The sequence below is a fragment of the Pan troglodytes genome, chromosome 1 (assembly GCF_028858775.2).
Source record: "Pan troglodytes isolate AG18354 chromosome 1, NHGRI_mPanTro3-v2.0_pri, whole genome shotgun sequence".
In the NCBI taxonomy this organism is placed as follows: Eukaryota; Metazoa; Chordata; class Mammalia; order Primates; family Hominidae; genus Pan; species Pan troglodytes.
This window is the reverse complement of record NC_072398.2, coordinates 25005285-25023386: the sequence shown is the minus strand read 5'-3', so window position 1 is coordinate 25023386 and position 18102 is coordinate 25005285. Positions and strand designations below refer to the sequence as shown.

Below are 18102 nucleotides of genomic sequence, written 5' to 3'. Positions count from 1 at the left end.
TGTAGTCCCAGCTACGTGAGAGGCTGAGGTGGGATGATCTCTTGAGCCTAGGAGGTTGAGGCTGCAGTGAGTGGTGATTGCACTACTGCACTCTAGCCTAGGCTACAGAGTGAGACCCTGTCTCAAAAATACAAATAAATAAATTAAATAAAAGAAGAGGGCTGTCCCAGTTCTTCAGAATAACCAAAGGTGGAATGGTGAGAGGACAGTATTTTCATTTACTTTCTAAGCATTAATACCTCAATAATTGGGAAAAAAATTAAAGGCAAGAAGATGAAAAATAAGAAAAAAGAGGACATTTAGGAGATCAGTCCAGGAGGGTTTAAGATCCAAGTGCTAAGCACACAAATTAAACAAACAAACAAAAAGTCACATAGAAAGAATGAGAATGACATGGAACCTTTAAAAGAAAAAAAGCAATGTCTATAAATTATGAAGAAAAATAATTTTAAGCTCAAAATTATATCCCAGCTAGGTTACTAATCAAAATTAGGGTGGAATAAAGATATTTTTAAATATAAAATAACTATGGGGGATGGTCTCACATTTGGAAAAACAAATCAAATATACAAGCAGTCAAAAAAATCTACTTCCTACATAATCTTTCTTAGAAAAGCCACTGAAAGATAAGTACCAGCAAAATGAGGGCGTAAGCAAGATAAAAAAAGTACACACAAAAAACCCATGAGATCAGAAACAAAGGGCAAACAAAGGAAAACAGTCAAGGAAGTCCTGAAATAACAGCTGTTTAGACCACAGGCCTAAAGCAACCAGTCCAGATTAGAGCCAGGAAGGTGGAAAGCTCCAGAGGGAGGTCTCCAGAAACAAACAAACAAATGGAACTGGTACATCGTTTGAATAAATAACATCGACAGCTGTATAAAATATGTGATGAACAGTAACAGAAAACAAAGCAAAAGAAAAAAATGAGGGCCACTGAATCCAAGGACAAGAGTTATATGAGAAAGGAAACCTAATCAGTGTCATGCTTGGGTCAGCAGAGAGAAATAGTGACACAGCCATAGTAATGTAAACACTAGTGACTTAACCAAGAGTTCTGATCAAACTATATTACAATACTGGGAGAATGGGGAAGAGGACAGATGACGTCGCAGTGATGGTGGGAGTGGAGGGTATGGAGAAAGGGTGAACATAACTAAATCTTCGTCTACCTTAAAATGAAGTTAATGGGCAGTGTTTAAAATTGATAAGAAATAGCCATAAGAGCATATTTGAAAATATGAAGGAAAAAAATAGCTCAAGTGGTTGCCTCTGGGCAGGGGATTAGAAGGGATGGGAGAGAAAACTACAGTTTTTGTTATAAGCTTTTCCTGCCATTTGATTTGAAACTGGGTCCCTCCCTCTATATGTCAAAATTACAACTGGAGATGAGATTTGGGTGGGGACACAGAGCCAAACCATATCACTCACCAAGGTTCAACTTTTGCACACATGTAGTTTTCTCGTAGGGCTGTTGTGAGGTTTACAATGGTAAAGCATCCAACAGAGGGCCTGGCACTTAGTAGGTGCTCCAAGAACCTAGTTGTTATTACTGGTGATTGTTTTAAATAATATGGACTTGTAAAGAAAATGAAATAAACTTATTTTCATCTCCTTGAACAGACATTTTAGAAAAGTTGGTCTTTTCTAAAGTGTCCTTTTTCTCCAAGTGTCCCCTATCTCAGAAGTGGCAAAACCTTTTACCCAGTATAGGTAAAACAATCTAACAATAAGAATAGCCCTTATTTATTTTCTTTCTCTTATCCCACATCTAATTCCAGAAAATCCTATTAGTTTTACTTTCAAAATGTGTCTCAAATTTTACCACTTCTTACTTCTCCCATTAAGCTCACACAAATTCTCCATGGACTGTAGATCTTCTGGCTCAGAGTATCTTTTGTGTCAAGGACTTCTTTGGAATACAGAAAGTTTATAGACTGCTTCTTAAACATTTTTCAATGTATAAAGTAAAACATATCAGAAAGATTACAAGGTGAAACCCCATCTCTACTAAAAATACAAAATTAGCCGGGTGTGGTGGCACATGCCTGTAATCCCAGCTACTCGGGAGGCTGAGGCAGGAGAATCACTTGAACCTGGGAGGCAGAAGTTGCAGTGAGCCGAGATCATGCCACTGCGCTCCAGTCTGGGTGACAGAGCAAGATTCCGTCTCAAAAACAAACAAACAAACAAAAAAACTCCAAAAAGATTATAATTATTTGGCAGCCGGGTTGGGAGAGAGACCAAGGATTGTGAAGACATTGTGAGTAAAGAGGCCACTGTGGAAATGGATTCTCTGGTCCAGCCACTCCAGCTGATAGCACGTGGATCCAAGATGAACCACCCAGACAAGCCCATCCCAAATTCCTGACCTAAAAATTGTGAGCCAAATAAAAATGGTGATTTTGTGTGTGTGTGTGTGAGATGGAGTCTCACTCTGTCACCCAGGCTGGAATGCAGTGGTGCTATCTGGGCTCACTGCAACCTCCGCCTCCTGGGTTCAAGTGATTCTCCTTCCTGCCTCAGCCTCCTGAGTAGCCGGGATTGCAGGCGCCCACCACCACGCCCAATTAATTTTTGTATTATTAGTAGAGATGGAGCTTCACCATGTTGAGCAGGCTGGTCTTGAACTCTTTACCTCAAGTGATCCTTGGCTTCCCACAGTGCTGGGATTACAGGTGTGAGTCACTGCATCCAGCCACAAATGGTGATTTTAAAGCACTAAGCTTTACAGTAGTTTGTTATGCAGCAACGGCTAACCAGAACATCAAGCAAGAAGGGAATTCTTAAAGCTAAGCAGAGAAATTATAAGCAATCAAAACAATGTCACGTGATAGTATACAATGGAGCAGAACTGCCAAATAAGCATGAAAACAAGTGAAGAAGATCTAGAACGTTTATTATTATTATTATTTTTTGAGACAGAGTCTCGCTTTGTCACTCAGGCTGGAGTGCAGTGGTGCAATCTTGGCTCACTGCAACCTCCGCCTCCCGGGTTCAAGTGATTCTCCTGCCTCAGCCTCAGCCTCCCAAGTAGCTGGGACTACAGGTGTGTGCCACCATGCCCAGCTAATTTTTTTTAATTTTTAGTAGAGACGGGGTTTCACCATGTTAGCTGATGGTCTCGACCTTCTAACCTTGTGATCCGCTGGCCTCGGCCTCCCAAAGTGTTGGGATTACAGGTGTGAGCCACTGTGCCCGGCCAGAACATTTATTTTTAAATGTAGGTCGTTAATGCAACAGATTTGTTATAGGGGAAAAAAGGACGGAAGAGTTTTAGGGGAAGACAATATACACACATAGGGAAAAAACAAAACACCGGTACCACATTATGATTCATCTGCCATTTCTGCCATTCTTAACACAGGTTTTAAAATAAACAGGCCAGGCGCAGTGGCTCATGCCTGTAATCCCAGCACTTTGGGAGGCCGAGGCAGGCAGATCCTCTGAGGTCAGGAGTCGAGACCAGGCTGGCCAGCATGGTGAAACCCTGTCTCTACTAAAAATACAAAAATTAGCTGGGCGTAGTGGCACGTGCCTGTAGTCCCAGCTACTTGGGAGGCTGAGGGAGAAGAAACCTTTGAACCCAGGAGGCAGAGGTTGCAAGGAGCTGAGATCACACCACTGCACCCCAGCCTGGGCAGTAGACCAAGACTCTGTCTCAAAATAAATAAATAAATAATAAAATAAAATAAACAAACTTAAAATATGGTGCGGGCTGTTAACGATAGAATAGGTTATTACAGGAAACGAAAGATTGATGCTGTGGTTTGAACGTATTCCCCAAATTTCACGTGTTGGAAACTTAATCCCCAATAAAACAGTGTTGAGAGGTGGGACCTTTAAAAGGTGATTAGGTCATGAGGGCTCTGCCCTCATGAATGATGCTGGTTTCAAGAGAGTAGGTAAGTTATTACAGGAGTGGACTCTTGATAAAAGGATATGTTTCGCCACTCTCACTATTTTTTAAATAATAGAGACAAGGTCTCACTATGTTGCCCAGGCTGGTCTTAAACTCCCAAGCTCAAGCGATCCTCCTGTCTCAACCTCGTAAAGTGCTAGGATTACAGGCATAAGCCACCATGCCCAGCTTGGCCACTTTCTTTCTTTCTTTTTTAATGTCTACTCATTTGTTAACTATGTTTCTGTATGATGTTATTAATATACTGCACATATGACAAGTCATACATCAAAACCAGATAGTACAAACAATTAAACAGATAATAATTTTAGCATTTTCTGTCTCACCACTAACAGATATTAAGCCCATCCTTACTAATTTATGCTCCTCACTTTAAAAAGGATGATCATATACTGGAAAAAACTGGATCAATGTATTTCTTCAATGAGGCTTTTTTGAGAGAAACAGGGCCCTCATTTCCTACTCCCCAGGATCCCCCCTCTCTCTGCTTCTTTCTTCTCCAGACTTCCTCCAGTGAAACTAATCTTTTGCTATACAAAATGCTTTTTGGTAGGCTGAAGAAAACAGTTGTTTAGCTCAGGCAGTTGAGATAAATGTCCAAAGATAGGGTAAAATTAATTAAACTTTATTTGTCCACCCTTACTCATGGGACCATGGTTTCTTCCTGTCCAGGCCACTTTCCTTTTGCTCTCTCATGCATGCTCTTGTGCTCTTCTACCCTTTCACCTTGGGGTGATGCAGCAAGAAGGCCCTTGACAGATGCAGGCCAGTCAGCCTTGACCTTCCCAGCTTCCTGAACTAGAAGAACTGAATCTCTTTTCTTTTTAACACAAATTACCCAGTTTCAGGTATTCTGTTACAGCAAAACAAAACAGACTAAGACAAGCATCTTCTTGAAATATGTGAGAAAAGATCTGTATCTGCTTATGAGAGGGACGATGTGATTCTGTTCAACTCTGAGGGACTTTCTTCTAGGATGACTCTGTGATTTTATGACCTAATGACTGTTCCCACTACTATTACCAAACTGCTTATGAACATGATAACAATTACTAAATAGCTACGTGCTGTTTAACACCACTGTGGCAGATACATTACCAACATCATTTAACTTTTGTGGCAATCCTGCCAATTAAGTATTATCATCTTCATTTAAAAAGTGCCAAAATGATGGTCAGCAAGATAAAGTAATATAGTCCCAAGGTTACTATGGTATAATACAGAATATAACTGGTCTTTGCCCACCTTTCCTGGCATAGATCTTCAAAAATCCTTGCAATTTCCTGAGTGCCAGGAATATCTTTGTTGAGCTAATGTGGTGACGCATAGTGGCCCCACAGATAGCTTCGGGCAGGGGACTGATCACCAGAAAGATCAAGCATGTGATTAGAGTTGTAACTCTGAGCCATCTTCTGCACTTCTGTAGTCTTGAGCCCTTTTCTGAATCCCTCAAAGAATGCTTAACCTTGAAAACAATTTTCAGTAATTATTCAGGGCAGATATAGGGGCATGGCTCCAGCATAAAATCTTAAAAATCTATCTTTAACTTCTAGTAGAGTGAAGAGTCTCGTTTTTGTTTCCTATAAGCTAGAGAGAAACCACAAAACACAAATTCTGAAAATACTTTTGTGGTCAAAAGTGTATGCTGGTCGGGTGCAGTGGCTCACGTCTGTAATCCTAGCACTTTGGGAGGCCGAGGTGGGCAGATCACCTGAGGTCAGGAGTTCAAGACCAGCCTGGCCAACATGGCGAAACCCCATCTCTACTAAAAATACAAAAAATAGCCAGGCATGGTGGCAGCACCTGTAATCCCAGCTACTCAGGAGGCTGAGGCAGGAGAATCACTTGAACTCAGGAGGCAGAGGCTGCAGTGAGCCAAGGTCATGCCACTGCATGCCAGCCTGGGTGACAGAGCGAGATTCTGTCTCAAAAAAAAAAAAAAAAAAAAGTGTATGCTGCAACTGTTCTCAGCCAAAAAGAGCTTTCTAAGCACCAACACAGAAAAGCAATCTCATGGGATCCAAGCAGTAATACTATACTTTTTACTATAGCTTAGGCAAAAGCTTTCTAAGCCTTTATTTCAACTATGAAGTTTCCTTTCACAGAACCAAAAATGGATTGCCCAAATTTAATCTTCCTTTCCTAGGATGCATGTGAATTATATTGTTTATAAATGCTACTAGTTTTTACTTTTATTTTTAATTATCTGAATCTCTTCTACGGAAATGCTGTAAGTTTTTAGATTCATCTGTGTTACAATATTTTTATTTCTTACCTGGCCTGTTAGTGGCTGCCATAATAAAAACCTGCTGGCGTGCTTCCAGACCATCCATCTCTGTAAGTAGCTGATTCACCACTCGGACACTTGCCCCTGTCTAAAAAGACATAAATCTGGTTCCATCAGCTCTCAATACAAAGTAAAAATACCCATTTTCTTCCACATAAAAATAATACATTTCCCCATGCAAAGGAGATAACAATGATAATTTTCTGAGGCGTCACTATATGCAGACACTGTGCAAAATGTGTTCTCATCAGTGGACCTCCCCAGCAATCCTATTATTATCCACAGTCTAAATGAGGAAAGTGAGGCTTAGAGGGATTATTTGTCCAAGTTCTCATCACTAGATAAAGGAAGAAATGAGACTCAATCTCAGGCTGAATGGATCCCAAGGTCTGATGTTTTCGAGTTACTCAAAGATCTAACCTTCACAATACACTTCCCTTGGGGCAAATCTACAGCTAGCTTTCGTTTCTTTGGTAGAGATGGGGTCTTGCTATGCTGTCCAGGCTGGTCGCGACCTCCTGGCCTCAAGCAATCCTCTTGCCTCAGCCTCCCAAAGTGCTGGGATTATAGGTGTGAGCCGCTGCACCCCACCAAGACTAAGCTTTTTTGTTTGTTTGTTTGTTTTGTTTTTTGAGATGAAGTTTCACTCTTGTTGCCCAGAATGGAGTACAATGGTGTGATCTTGGCTCACTGCAACCTCCATCTCCCAGGTTCAAGCAATTCTCCTGCCTCTGCCTCCCAAGTAGCTGGGATTACAGGCATATGCCACGATGCCTGGCTAATTTTGTAATTTCAGTAGAGATGCGGTTTCACCACGTTGGTCAGGCTGGTCTTGAAACTCCTGACTTCAGGTGATCGGCCCACCTCGGTCTCCCAAAGTGCTGGGATTACAGGAGTGAGCCACCGCGCCCAGCCCTAGACTAAGCTTTTGAACCCCAAATTTCCCAGTATATCAGGTATTCTAGATCTCATTTTATTTTATTTTTAAAGCCAGTCAAATTTAACAGTGGGAGGTTGTATACCAACTTTGGTGAGACTAACTTTTTTTTTTTTTTTTTTTTTGAGGCAGGGTTTTACTCTGTAGCCAAGCTAGAGTGTACTGGTGTGATATCAGCTCACTGCAGCCTTCCCCTCCTGGGCTCAAGCAGTCCTCCCACCTCAGCCTCCCAAGTAACTGGGATTACTGGTGTGTGTCACCATGCCTGGCTAATTTTCATATTTTTTCTAGAGATCCTGTTGCTATATTGCCCAGGCTAGTCTCGAACCCCTGAACTCAACCAATCCTTCCGCCTTGGCCTCCCAAAGTGCTGGGATTACAGGCTTGTGCCACTGCCCCTGGACGACACTAATGTTAATAAGTTCTGATAACCCACCACCATTAGACATTAGACCAGCCAGGTGTTCCAGATCTTTTTAGTGCAACACATACAAGAGTATCTGGGACACTGAGGTATTTTCTCTTTTCCTTGAAGCAAATAATACAAAGTACAGCTACCTCAGCAATATCTAAGTGAAAGGAAACATTCAGGGAGTTGGTATAAATTCAGGGAGAGGAATAAATCACTTAGATACAGAAACAACAAAAAAGTTTTAAATGAAGGAAATGAGAAAAGTGGTGCTGTGTTTTTGGTCATTAATTGCTTTTCTTCACCATAAATTTTATGTACAGAGGTGGTAATGGGCTTACCTCATTTCTTTCTTTTTTTTTTTTGAGACAGGGGTCTTATTCTGTCACCCAGGCTGGAAGTACAGTGGTGAGATCTCAGCTTACTGCAACCTCTGCCTTCTAGGCTCAAGCAATCCTCCTACCTCAGTCTCCCAAGTGGCTGGGACTACAGGTATGCACCACCACACCTGGCTAATTTTTCTCTCTCTTTCTTTTTTTTTTTTTTTTTTTGTAGAGCCGGGATTTCACCATGTTGCCCTTGCTGGTCTTGAACTCCTGGACTCAAGCAATCTGCCCACCTCGGCTGCCCAAACTGCTGGGATTACAGGTATGAACTACCACGCCCAGCTTACCCCACTGATTTCTCTAGAAAAAAAAAATTTGGTGCTCCTTATTATCACTCCTTGGTAACATAACACTAACAGAATCATAATCCATACTCAAAAATATAAGGAAGTAATGGGTAAAAAACATTTTTTCTACATAAGCAAGACAAACTCAGAGTCAATACAAGAATGACTGATAGATTTTGCTGTATTAAAGCCATAATATTCTGGCCGGGCATGGTGGCTCACACCTGTAATCCCAGCACTTTGGGAGGCCGAGACATGTGAATCACCTGAGGCCAGGAGTGCAAGACCAGCCTGGCCAACATGGCAAAACCCCATCTCTACTAAAAATACAAAAAATTAGCTGGGCATGGTGGTGGCAACCTGTAATCCCAGCTGCATGGGAGGCTGAGGCAGAAGAATTGCTTGAACCCGAGAGGCGGAGGCTGCAGTGAGCCAAGATTGCATCATTGCATTCCAGCCTGGGTGACAGAGTGAGACTCTCAAAACAGAAAACAAACAAACAAACAAACAAAACCTATAATATTCTATATAATAAAATTAAATATAAGTCATAAGACTGGGAAAAATAGTGTCAACACATAATTAAATAAAAGACTACTTTCCATCATAGAGTACCAATTAATGTAAAAAAAGAAAAAGCAATAGCAAAAGGGTTGAAAGATAAGATCAAATAATTTCAAATCACTGGAGATAGTCAACCTCTTGGTAATCAGGGACATGTATACTAAAATGTAATATGATTTGCCAATAAAACTGCCAAAAAATAAAAAGATGGGTATAATCCATTGTTGATAGGAAATGGTTATTTTCACACACTGTTGGTGGGCACATGTAACTGACAGTTTTTGTGAAGGATGATACAGCATTATTTTTCAAAATCTAATATATATCAATCTTCAACCCTGATTTTCACTTCCAAAAATCTATCTCATATAGTCCCATCACAGGTGCACAAAAATACGTGAAACAAGTTCAGCAGAGTTCTATTTACAACTGGAAACAATCTAAATGTCCAAAACAGGAGAATTATTATGTAAATTCTGCTGTATCCAGACTGAGGATTATACAATATATATTTTTAAGTTATTACGTACATGAGAAAGTCATCAAGACAGAATGACCACACTTATATAAAAAATAGAAGCCTAGGTCCAGGCATGATGTAATCCCAGCACTTTGGGAGGCTGAGGCAGGAGGATTGCTTGAGGCCAGAAGTTCAATACAAACCTGGGCAACATAGCAAGATCCCACCTCTAAAAACAAAAACTTAGCTGGGTATGGTGGTGCACACCCGTACTACTAGCTACTCAGGCAGCTGAGGTGGGATCATTTCTTGAGCCCAGGAGCTCAAGGCAGCAGGCAGTGAGCTACAATCACACCACTGCACTCCAGCCTGGGCGACAGGGTAAGACCCTGTCTCAAACAACAGCAACAACAACAAAACAGAAGCGTGAAATATAAATTTTTTTATGTTTCTGGAAAAAATTCTAGAATGATGCATACTAAATGACAACTATTAGCAGTCTCGTAATAACCTCCAAAAAGAGTAATACGGAGGAGAATGGAAAGAAATTTACTCTCTTTATACTTGTGTTTTATTTGAATTTTTCACAAATGTGTATTCATGTATAACTAGTGCAATTAAAAAAGAATACATTTGCCGGGCGCGGTGGCTCACGCCTGTAATCTCAACACTTTAGGAGGCCGAGGCGGGCAGATCACGAGGTCAGGAGTTCGAGACCAGTCTGGCCAACATAGTGAAACCCCATCTCTACTAAAAATACACAAAAAATTAGCCAGGCGTGGTGGTGTGCGCCTGTAATCCCAGCTACTCGGGAGGCTGAGGCAGGAGAATCGCATGAACCCAGGAGGCAGAGGTTGCAGTGAGCCGAGATCGCACCACTGCACTCCAGCCTGGGCAACAGAACGAGACTCTGTCTCAAAAAAAAGAGAATGCATTCAAATTTAAAATGTTTTTAGAGGCCGGGCATGGTGGCTCATGCCTGTAATCCTAGCACTTTGGAAGGCTGAGGCAGGTGGATCACCTGAGGTTAGAAGTTCGAGACCAGCCTGGCCAACATGGTGAAACCCTGTCTCTACTAAAAAAAAAAATACAAAAAATCAGCTGGGCATGGTGGCACACACCTGTAGTTCCAGCTACTCAGGAGGCTGAGGCACAAGAATCGCTTGAACCCAGGAGGCAGAAGTTGCGAAGAGCTGAGATCGTGCCACTGCACTCCAGCTTGAGTGAGAGTGAGACTCTGTTTAAAAAAAAAAAAAATCAAATAAAAAGAAACAAAAAATAAAAATAAAATGTTTTTGGAATCTGCTTTAGGTGAAAATGTTAGAAAAGCAAACTATAGCTGGGCGTAGTGGCTCACACCTGTAATGCCAGCACTTTGGGAGGCCAAGGCGAGTGGATCACCTGAGGTCAGGAGTTCAAGACCAGCCTGGCCGAAGTGGTAAAACCCCGTCTCTACTAAAAATACAAAATTAGCCAGGTGTGGTGGCACACATCTGTAGTCCCAGCTACTTGGGAGGCTGAGTCAGGAAAATCGCTTGAACCTGGGAGGCAGAGGCTGCAGTGAGCTGAGATTACACCACTGCACTCCAGCTTGGGTGCCAGAGCAAGACTCTGTCTCAAAACAAACAAACAAAACAAAAAACAAAACACAACAAAAACACAAGAAAAGAAAACCATATATATCAGAGTATAGAAATGTATGGCAGTAGGCTGGGCGTGGTGGCTCACGCCTCTAATCCCAATACTTTGGGAGGCCGAGGATGGTGGATCACTTGAGACCAAGAGTTCGAGACCAACCCGGCCATCATGGTGAAACCCCATCTCTACTGAAAATACAAATATTAGCCGGGCATGGTAGCAGGCGCCTGTAATCTCAGCTACTCGGGAGGCTGAGTCAGGAAAATCGCTTGAACCTGGGAGGCAGAGGTTGCAGTGAGCTGAGATAGCACCATTGCACTCCAGCCTGGGTGACAGAGCAAGACTCTCTCTCAAAAGAAAAAAAAAAAAGAAATGTATGGCAGTAGACATCCAAGAAACAGATAAGGCTGCTCTGCCTATGGAGCAGCCATTCTTTATTCCTTAAAAAAAAGAGAGAGATAAACCAGAAGTTAGACATGTACTTCATACGGCTACAGACTTCTTTGAGGGCAACAGTTGACAATGAACCTCTCCAAATTTAGATTTACCAGCTGACAGTAGAGAGCTTCAAACCAATTGAAGGGGCTATGGACAAATGAAGGGTTTATTCATGGCAAAAGAGAGAGAATAAAAAGGAAAGGAATAAAATCCAGAGCATGCTGTGCCCTAACCAGCTGGAGATAACAAAGTGCTGTGTTTTGCTCCATAGCCCACAGTAGACTTTGGAATATGACTGGGGAACCTGGGAAGGATCTCTGCCTCAGTCACTGACATCACTATCAAAGATAAGCCTGTAGTAAGAATCTTCTATGATGGTATCGATGACTAGGATGAAGAAACAAAACCGCTAAAATGTGAGTCACATTTATTTATTTATTTATTTATTTATATTAGTCATCCTTTTTTGTGTGTGACTTTTGAATGTTTTTGGAGATTTTTAGCAAAATGAGGCATGTAATAATGTTTTATGACCTAACAACACACACACACACACACATATTGAAAATAAATCACAAAAGATTTCCTAGGTTTCAGAAATGATGGTAAAACTCTGTCTCTACTAAAAACTACAAAAATTAGCCAGGTGCGGTGGCGGGCGCCTGTAATCCCAGCTGCTCGGGAGGCTGAGGCAGGAGAATCGCTTGAACCCGGGTAGCAGAGGTTGCAGTGAGCCGAGATCATACCATTGCACTCCAGCCTGGGCGAAAGAGTGAGACTCTGTTTCAACAACAACAACAAAAAGAAATGTAACCATTCCTTCAGTCATCTTACAAGAAATGTACTTGTGGCCAGGCATGGTGGCTCACCCATGTAATCCCAGCACTTTTTGGGAGGCTGAGGCGGATGCATCACCTGAGGTCAGGAGTTCAAGACCAGCCTGACCAACATGAGAAAACCCTGTCTCTACTAAAAATACACAAATTAGCCAGGCATGGTGGCAGGTGCCTGTAATCCCAGCTACTCAGGAGGCTGAGGGAGGAGAATCGCTTGAACCCAGGAGGCGGAAGTTGCAGTGAGCCGAGATTGCACCATTGCACTCCAGCCTGGGAGACAAGAGCAAAACTCTGTCTCAAAAAAAATAAAAATAAAAATAAATAAAAATAGCAGTTGCTATCTGCTTCAAAAAGGTTATATATTTATTGTTTATGTTATGCTTCACTAAGCTTCAAATTGTTATACAACAGCACTCCTAATAACAACTGTTTCTGGTACTCCATACTGAAATCTCTAAGGACTGTGACTCAGTGTGGCTGACACAAGTGGTATTCAGTGCAGATCAATTTTATATCTTCTCCAGATATAAAATGGGTGTTGGGTCTTTTTTTATCTTCTTCATTTTAATGTCCTCACTTTAAGAGAAAAGGTTTTGGGTCTTAAAAGTTAATAACCTGACCCTATTTTGAGTGCATGATATCTTAAACTGTATTTTTTCCTGTCTCAAGAACCCATTTAGCTTAAGAATGTTGTAGGATTACAAGATTATAAGGCAAGCTATTTAAAACAATATCATTTCCATACTTACCTACTCATTTGTGTGAATTAGGATGACCTAAAGATTGTGCAACCAAAATAATATACAGGAAAAAAACTGGATGCAGAGGCAGATACAGAATACAACTGCTATCTCTAGGATTTGATTTCAAATTACTAAGTGTCTTCATTAAGAGTCTCAATGCTCCCAAGGGATGACTTCATAAGAAATACCTGGCTTGGAACATAGAAAAGGTTTATTGTGCTAAAAGAATCTGAAAACCACTAGTCCATGATACTTACCTCTCGGTCTGATCTTCGAGGACATAAAGCATCCACTTCATCAAAGAATATCACACAGGGTGCTGAGTTCTTGGCTCGTTGAAAAACTTGTCGCACAGCACGTTCACTCTCACCAACATACTAAACATACACAGAAAGGAAATAAAATACCAACAGTTCAACTTTGTGGTTTGGGTCAAATGATACTAAAACAGTTTTATGTGACATAAACTAGTTTTATGTGTCAAAGTCCAGAAAGTATCAGAATGAACCATATACAATTGCTGATATTTAACCATTTTTGACCTGTAATAGCCAACTGCATATAGTTCAACTTAATAAAATTAGCTACTATTTAAGCCTACTATAAATTTCCTTATTTATAAAATGAAGACTTAAGTGAAACGTAAGGTCTTCTCTAGCTCAAAAAAAAATCACCAAAATTCAATTGCACTTTAGAACTAATCTTGTAAGCCTCGTGCATATAAAATATCCAGCAGTAATTTTCATTAATTCAACAGTATTTTACATACACACAAGTCAAATTACTGTTTTATTGTTATTTCTACACAAGTCGTCTTACTAAATAAAGGAATAACTATTTTGTCATACAGCATCAGAGGAGGCAAAGTGAGCCAACTAGGCATTTAACAGGTTTCATAATGGCTTACTCTATGTTGAAATCTAAATCAAAATATAAAACATTAAGATAAGTCAAGAAATATAGCAATTCACAAGCAACTATAACATTAGGACTAAGTAATATGAAAAGCTACATGTAAGGATTATTTCACTTTTAGCTTAGGCATAAGAAATTTTTCTTGTAAAATGTCAAACCAGATGATTAAGAAAGAGCAGTTGTTTTCTTAATGAAACTGCCAAATAAGATGGAATCCAAAAACATCTTTACAGTGCCAATTATTATTATTATTTTTGTTTTAAGACAGGGTCTCTCTGTCAACCAGACCGGACTGCAGTGGAGCCATCTCGGCTCACTGCAACCTCCACCCCCCCAGGCTCAAGTGATTCTCCTGCCTCAGCCTCCCGAGTAGCTAGAATTACAGGCATACCGCCACTACCACCTGGCTAATTTTTGTATTTTTAGTAGAGATGGGGTTTCACCATGTTGGCCAGGCTGGTCTCGAACTCCTGACCTCAAATATCCACCTGACTCAGCCTCCCAAAATACTGGGATTACAGGCATGAGCCACTGCCCCCGGCCTACAGTGCCAACTATTTCATATCACCTATGCTATTTAATGACTATATGGCCATACTAAATAATCAAGGCAAAGAGTACCACAGACGACAGAGATTAAAGTGCTATTTTTTCATTTGACTGGAACTTTCTTTCCCTCACATCCTTTTGGTACTTTTCTTTGAACTTCTGCTCATTCTGCTTCCCTTACTTGAACTGCTTTCTAACCTACCTCCAAACATTTCTTCTTGCATTCTAAAAGATCCTCATTAATCATTCTTCCCATAATAGCTAATTTGATTAAGTTGAACTATATGCAGTTGGCTATTACAGGTCAAAAATGGTTAAATATCAGCAATTGTATATGGCTCATCCTCATCCTGATACTTTCTGGACTTTGACACATAAAACTGTTTTACTATCATTTGACCCAAACCAAACCCAAAGTATTTCTTTGCTCTTAAAGTACTTTGCATTATTATAACATTTGAGCTCTTCTACCTTCACTATATTATATTACAAAGCCCTTGGAAAGCAGGGTCCTATTCAGATATTCAGATTTTATCATTATTATAACATTTGAGCTCTTCTACCCTCACTATATTATATTACAAAGTCCTTGGAAAGCAGGAGTCTTATTCAGATTTTTCTGTCATAACATCCTGGACAGTGTATAAATATAGCACACAGTGTGCAAATATAATAAACAGTGTACAAATATAGTAGACCTTCCTGGAAAATCGAATTCAGCAAAAACTATACTTGCAATGCTGAAGCAAAATATTCAGTACTGTTGTAAAAGAAGGCATATCAGGGGGCTGGGAGACATAGTTTCAGATAGGAATAGAAGAGAACAATCAATACCGTTGGCAAAGTGACTTTGGAAATGGTAAACCAAGGTAGCTAGGTAAAAGGAAATTTAATTTAGGGAAAGGTAAACCTAAAGTTTCAACGAGGACATATTAAAACCTACTTAATCTTAACAAGAAAACAGTGATTAAAAATAAGTAAATAAATGAAAAGCCCATCTTATCCTTTATTTGAAACATATGCAACATTTCAAGTAAAGATCCTACATTTATTATCTCAAAATCTTTATTGGCCATCAAATTTTCAACCATTTTATTCTGGCTTTTGCAAACATCATTATTAAACATATTTTCCCTAAAGCCACCAATGACCTTCTAATTACCAAATCCCAAGTCCCACTCTCACTATCTTTTATACTGTTTGGTCACACTGACAAGGTTGAAAAACTCATCTTCCCTTGGTTTTCAGGCTTAGAAGGTCCGGGGTGTCCTCCATCTTATGACCAAGCACTTTCGGTCTCCTTTACCAGATCTTGCTTCTTTATCCTTTAATTGTTCGAATCTTTCAGGGTTCTGTCAGAGGCCCTTAATGTAACTGTTCTTTTACTTAATAAACTTGTCCTACCAGACTGAACCCATTCCCATGGTTTTAGATGCCACTTGGATGACAGTGACTTTCAAATCTCTTCAGAGCTTCAGATTCACATTTCCTACTGCCTGCTGTACATCTCCAGATGGCTGTTTAATCTAAAATGTCCTAGAGTGAACTCATTTTCCAATCCCAAGATGCCCCATCTTCCTCATTAGATCATCTAATCTTTTTTTTTTTTTTTTTTTTGAGACGGAGTCTCACTCTGTCGCCCAGGCTGGAGTGCAGTGGCGTGATCTCTGCTCACCGTTAACCTCCACCTCCTGAGTTCAAACAATTCTCCTGCCTCAGCTTCCTGAGTAGCTGGGATTACAGACACCCACCACCATGCCTGGCTAATTTTTTTGTATTTTTACAATGGGGTTTCACCACGTTGGCCACACTGGTCTTAAATTCTTGACCTCAAGTGATCTGCCCACCTTGGCCTCCCAAAGTGCAGGGATTATAGGCGTGAGCCACCGCACCCAGCCCAGATCATCTAATCTTTCAGAGACATTCTGCACTCTTCCATAGACCTCTTCCCCCTACCCACCCGTTAAAAACAAATCAGACCACAATGAGGCAAAATGTCATATTTACCAGACTGGCAAAAATGAAAATATCAGACACCAACACTGCTGTTGAGAATGTGGGACAATCTGATACAATCACTTTATAAAAATAGTTAGCAATATCCAATTTTTTTTTTTTGAGACAGGATGTTGCTCTGTTGCCTAGGCTGGAGAGCAGTGGCGTGATCATAGCTCACTGCAGCCTCGACCTCTCAGGCTCACGTGATCCTCCCACCTCAGCCTCCCAAGGAGATGGGACTACAGGTGTGCATCTGGCTAATTTTATGGGGTTTTTTTTGTAGAGACAGGGTCTCACTATGTTGCCCATGCTGGTCTCAAACTGGCCTCAAGCAATCCTCCTGCCTTGACCTCTCAAAGTGCTGGGATTACAGGTGTGAGCCACTGTGCCCAGCCAATACCTAATATTTTTGAAAGTGCACACACTCTAAGATTCAGCAATTCTCCTTCTGGGTATATACCCTAAGGGGAAAAAATCTCACAAATATATGCAAAGATATACATATATAATATTCAACCTAAAAATTCATCAGAAAAAAAACTGATTTTTAAAGTATGGTTATATTCATTCAATGAAATGCCACACAAAAAGTTAATAAACTAAAAATACATCAACAGAGATAAGTATTATAAATAAATATTGAACAAAAATAACAACCAAGAATAGGTGTAGTCACTCACGCATGTAATCCTAGCATTTTGGGAGGCTGAGATAGGAGGATCACCTGAGGCCAGGAGTTTGAGACCAGCCTGGACAATACAGCAAAACCTCTACTTCCAGAGACCCTGTCTCTCTCTCAAAAAAACAAAACAAAACAAAAACCAAAAAACTCAACCAAACCAAGTTGCAAAATAATACACACTATTTAAAGGGGTTTTTTGTTTGTTTTGCTTTATACCATGGAGAGTTTATAAGGAGAGTTCCAAACTTATAACTAAAGAGATATAACAGTTATAAACTTCAAATGTACCCATCACTGACCTTCAATTATTATCAACTCAATTAATGACCAGTCTTGCTTCATCTATACTCCTGGCCACTTTCCTTGTTTTATTGAAGAAAATCCTAGATGTCCTATTTTCTTTATAAATATTTCAGTATCTCTAAAATATGATTTTAACATGTCATATCACACTTAAAAATTAGTATTTCCTTAATATAAAATATTCAGTAAGCACTAACATTTCCAATTATCTCATAAACCTCATACTTGAAAAAAATTACATTAAAAATTTTTTTGGTAGAGACAGGGTCTTGGTATGCTGGTCTGTCTTAAATGCCTGGCCTCAAGTGATCCTCTTGCCTCAGCCTCCCAAAGTGCTGGGGATTACAGGTGTCGGCCACTGTGCCTGGCCTTATACTTCTGAAACATATAAAATAATACTATATATTGTTTAGGGATAAATATATACATAGTAAATATAGAAAGAAGTGCATGGAACTAATAAGCACCAAATTCAGCCTTGTGGTAAGTTCCATGGGAAAGAGAACAGGGAACATCATGAGGGAGGGTTTGCAAGAAGCTTTAAGTGTACTGCTGTTTTGTTTTTGTTTTTGTTTTTTGCTGGGTGATAGATACATAGGGGTATATTATATTACTCTTTGGAATTCCTTATATGTGGAAATATTTTATAATAAAATTTTTATTAATTACAATCTTTAAAAATATGTTACACTCTTGACTTAAAGCCTCTATTAGCTCTCTGATATTCTGAAGTTAACATCCAAACTTT

General features: G+C 40.1%; 1 protein-coding gene across 1 annotated transcript in view; it reads right to left on the bottom strand.

Moving 5' to 3' along the window:
• Positions 1-18102, bottom strand: part of NVL (nuclear VCP like) — a 102436-nt gene that overhangs the window by 34607 nt on the left and 49727 nt on the right. The window contains 2 exon segments of the mRNA XM_054659325.2: positions 6198-6297; positions 13165-13284. Of these exon segments, the coding sequence (XP_054515300.1) occupies positions 6198-6297; positions 13165-13284 (220 nt within the window).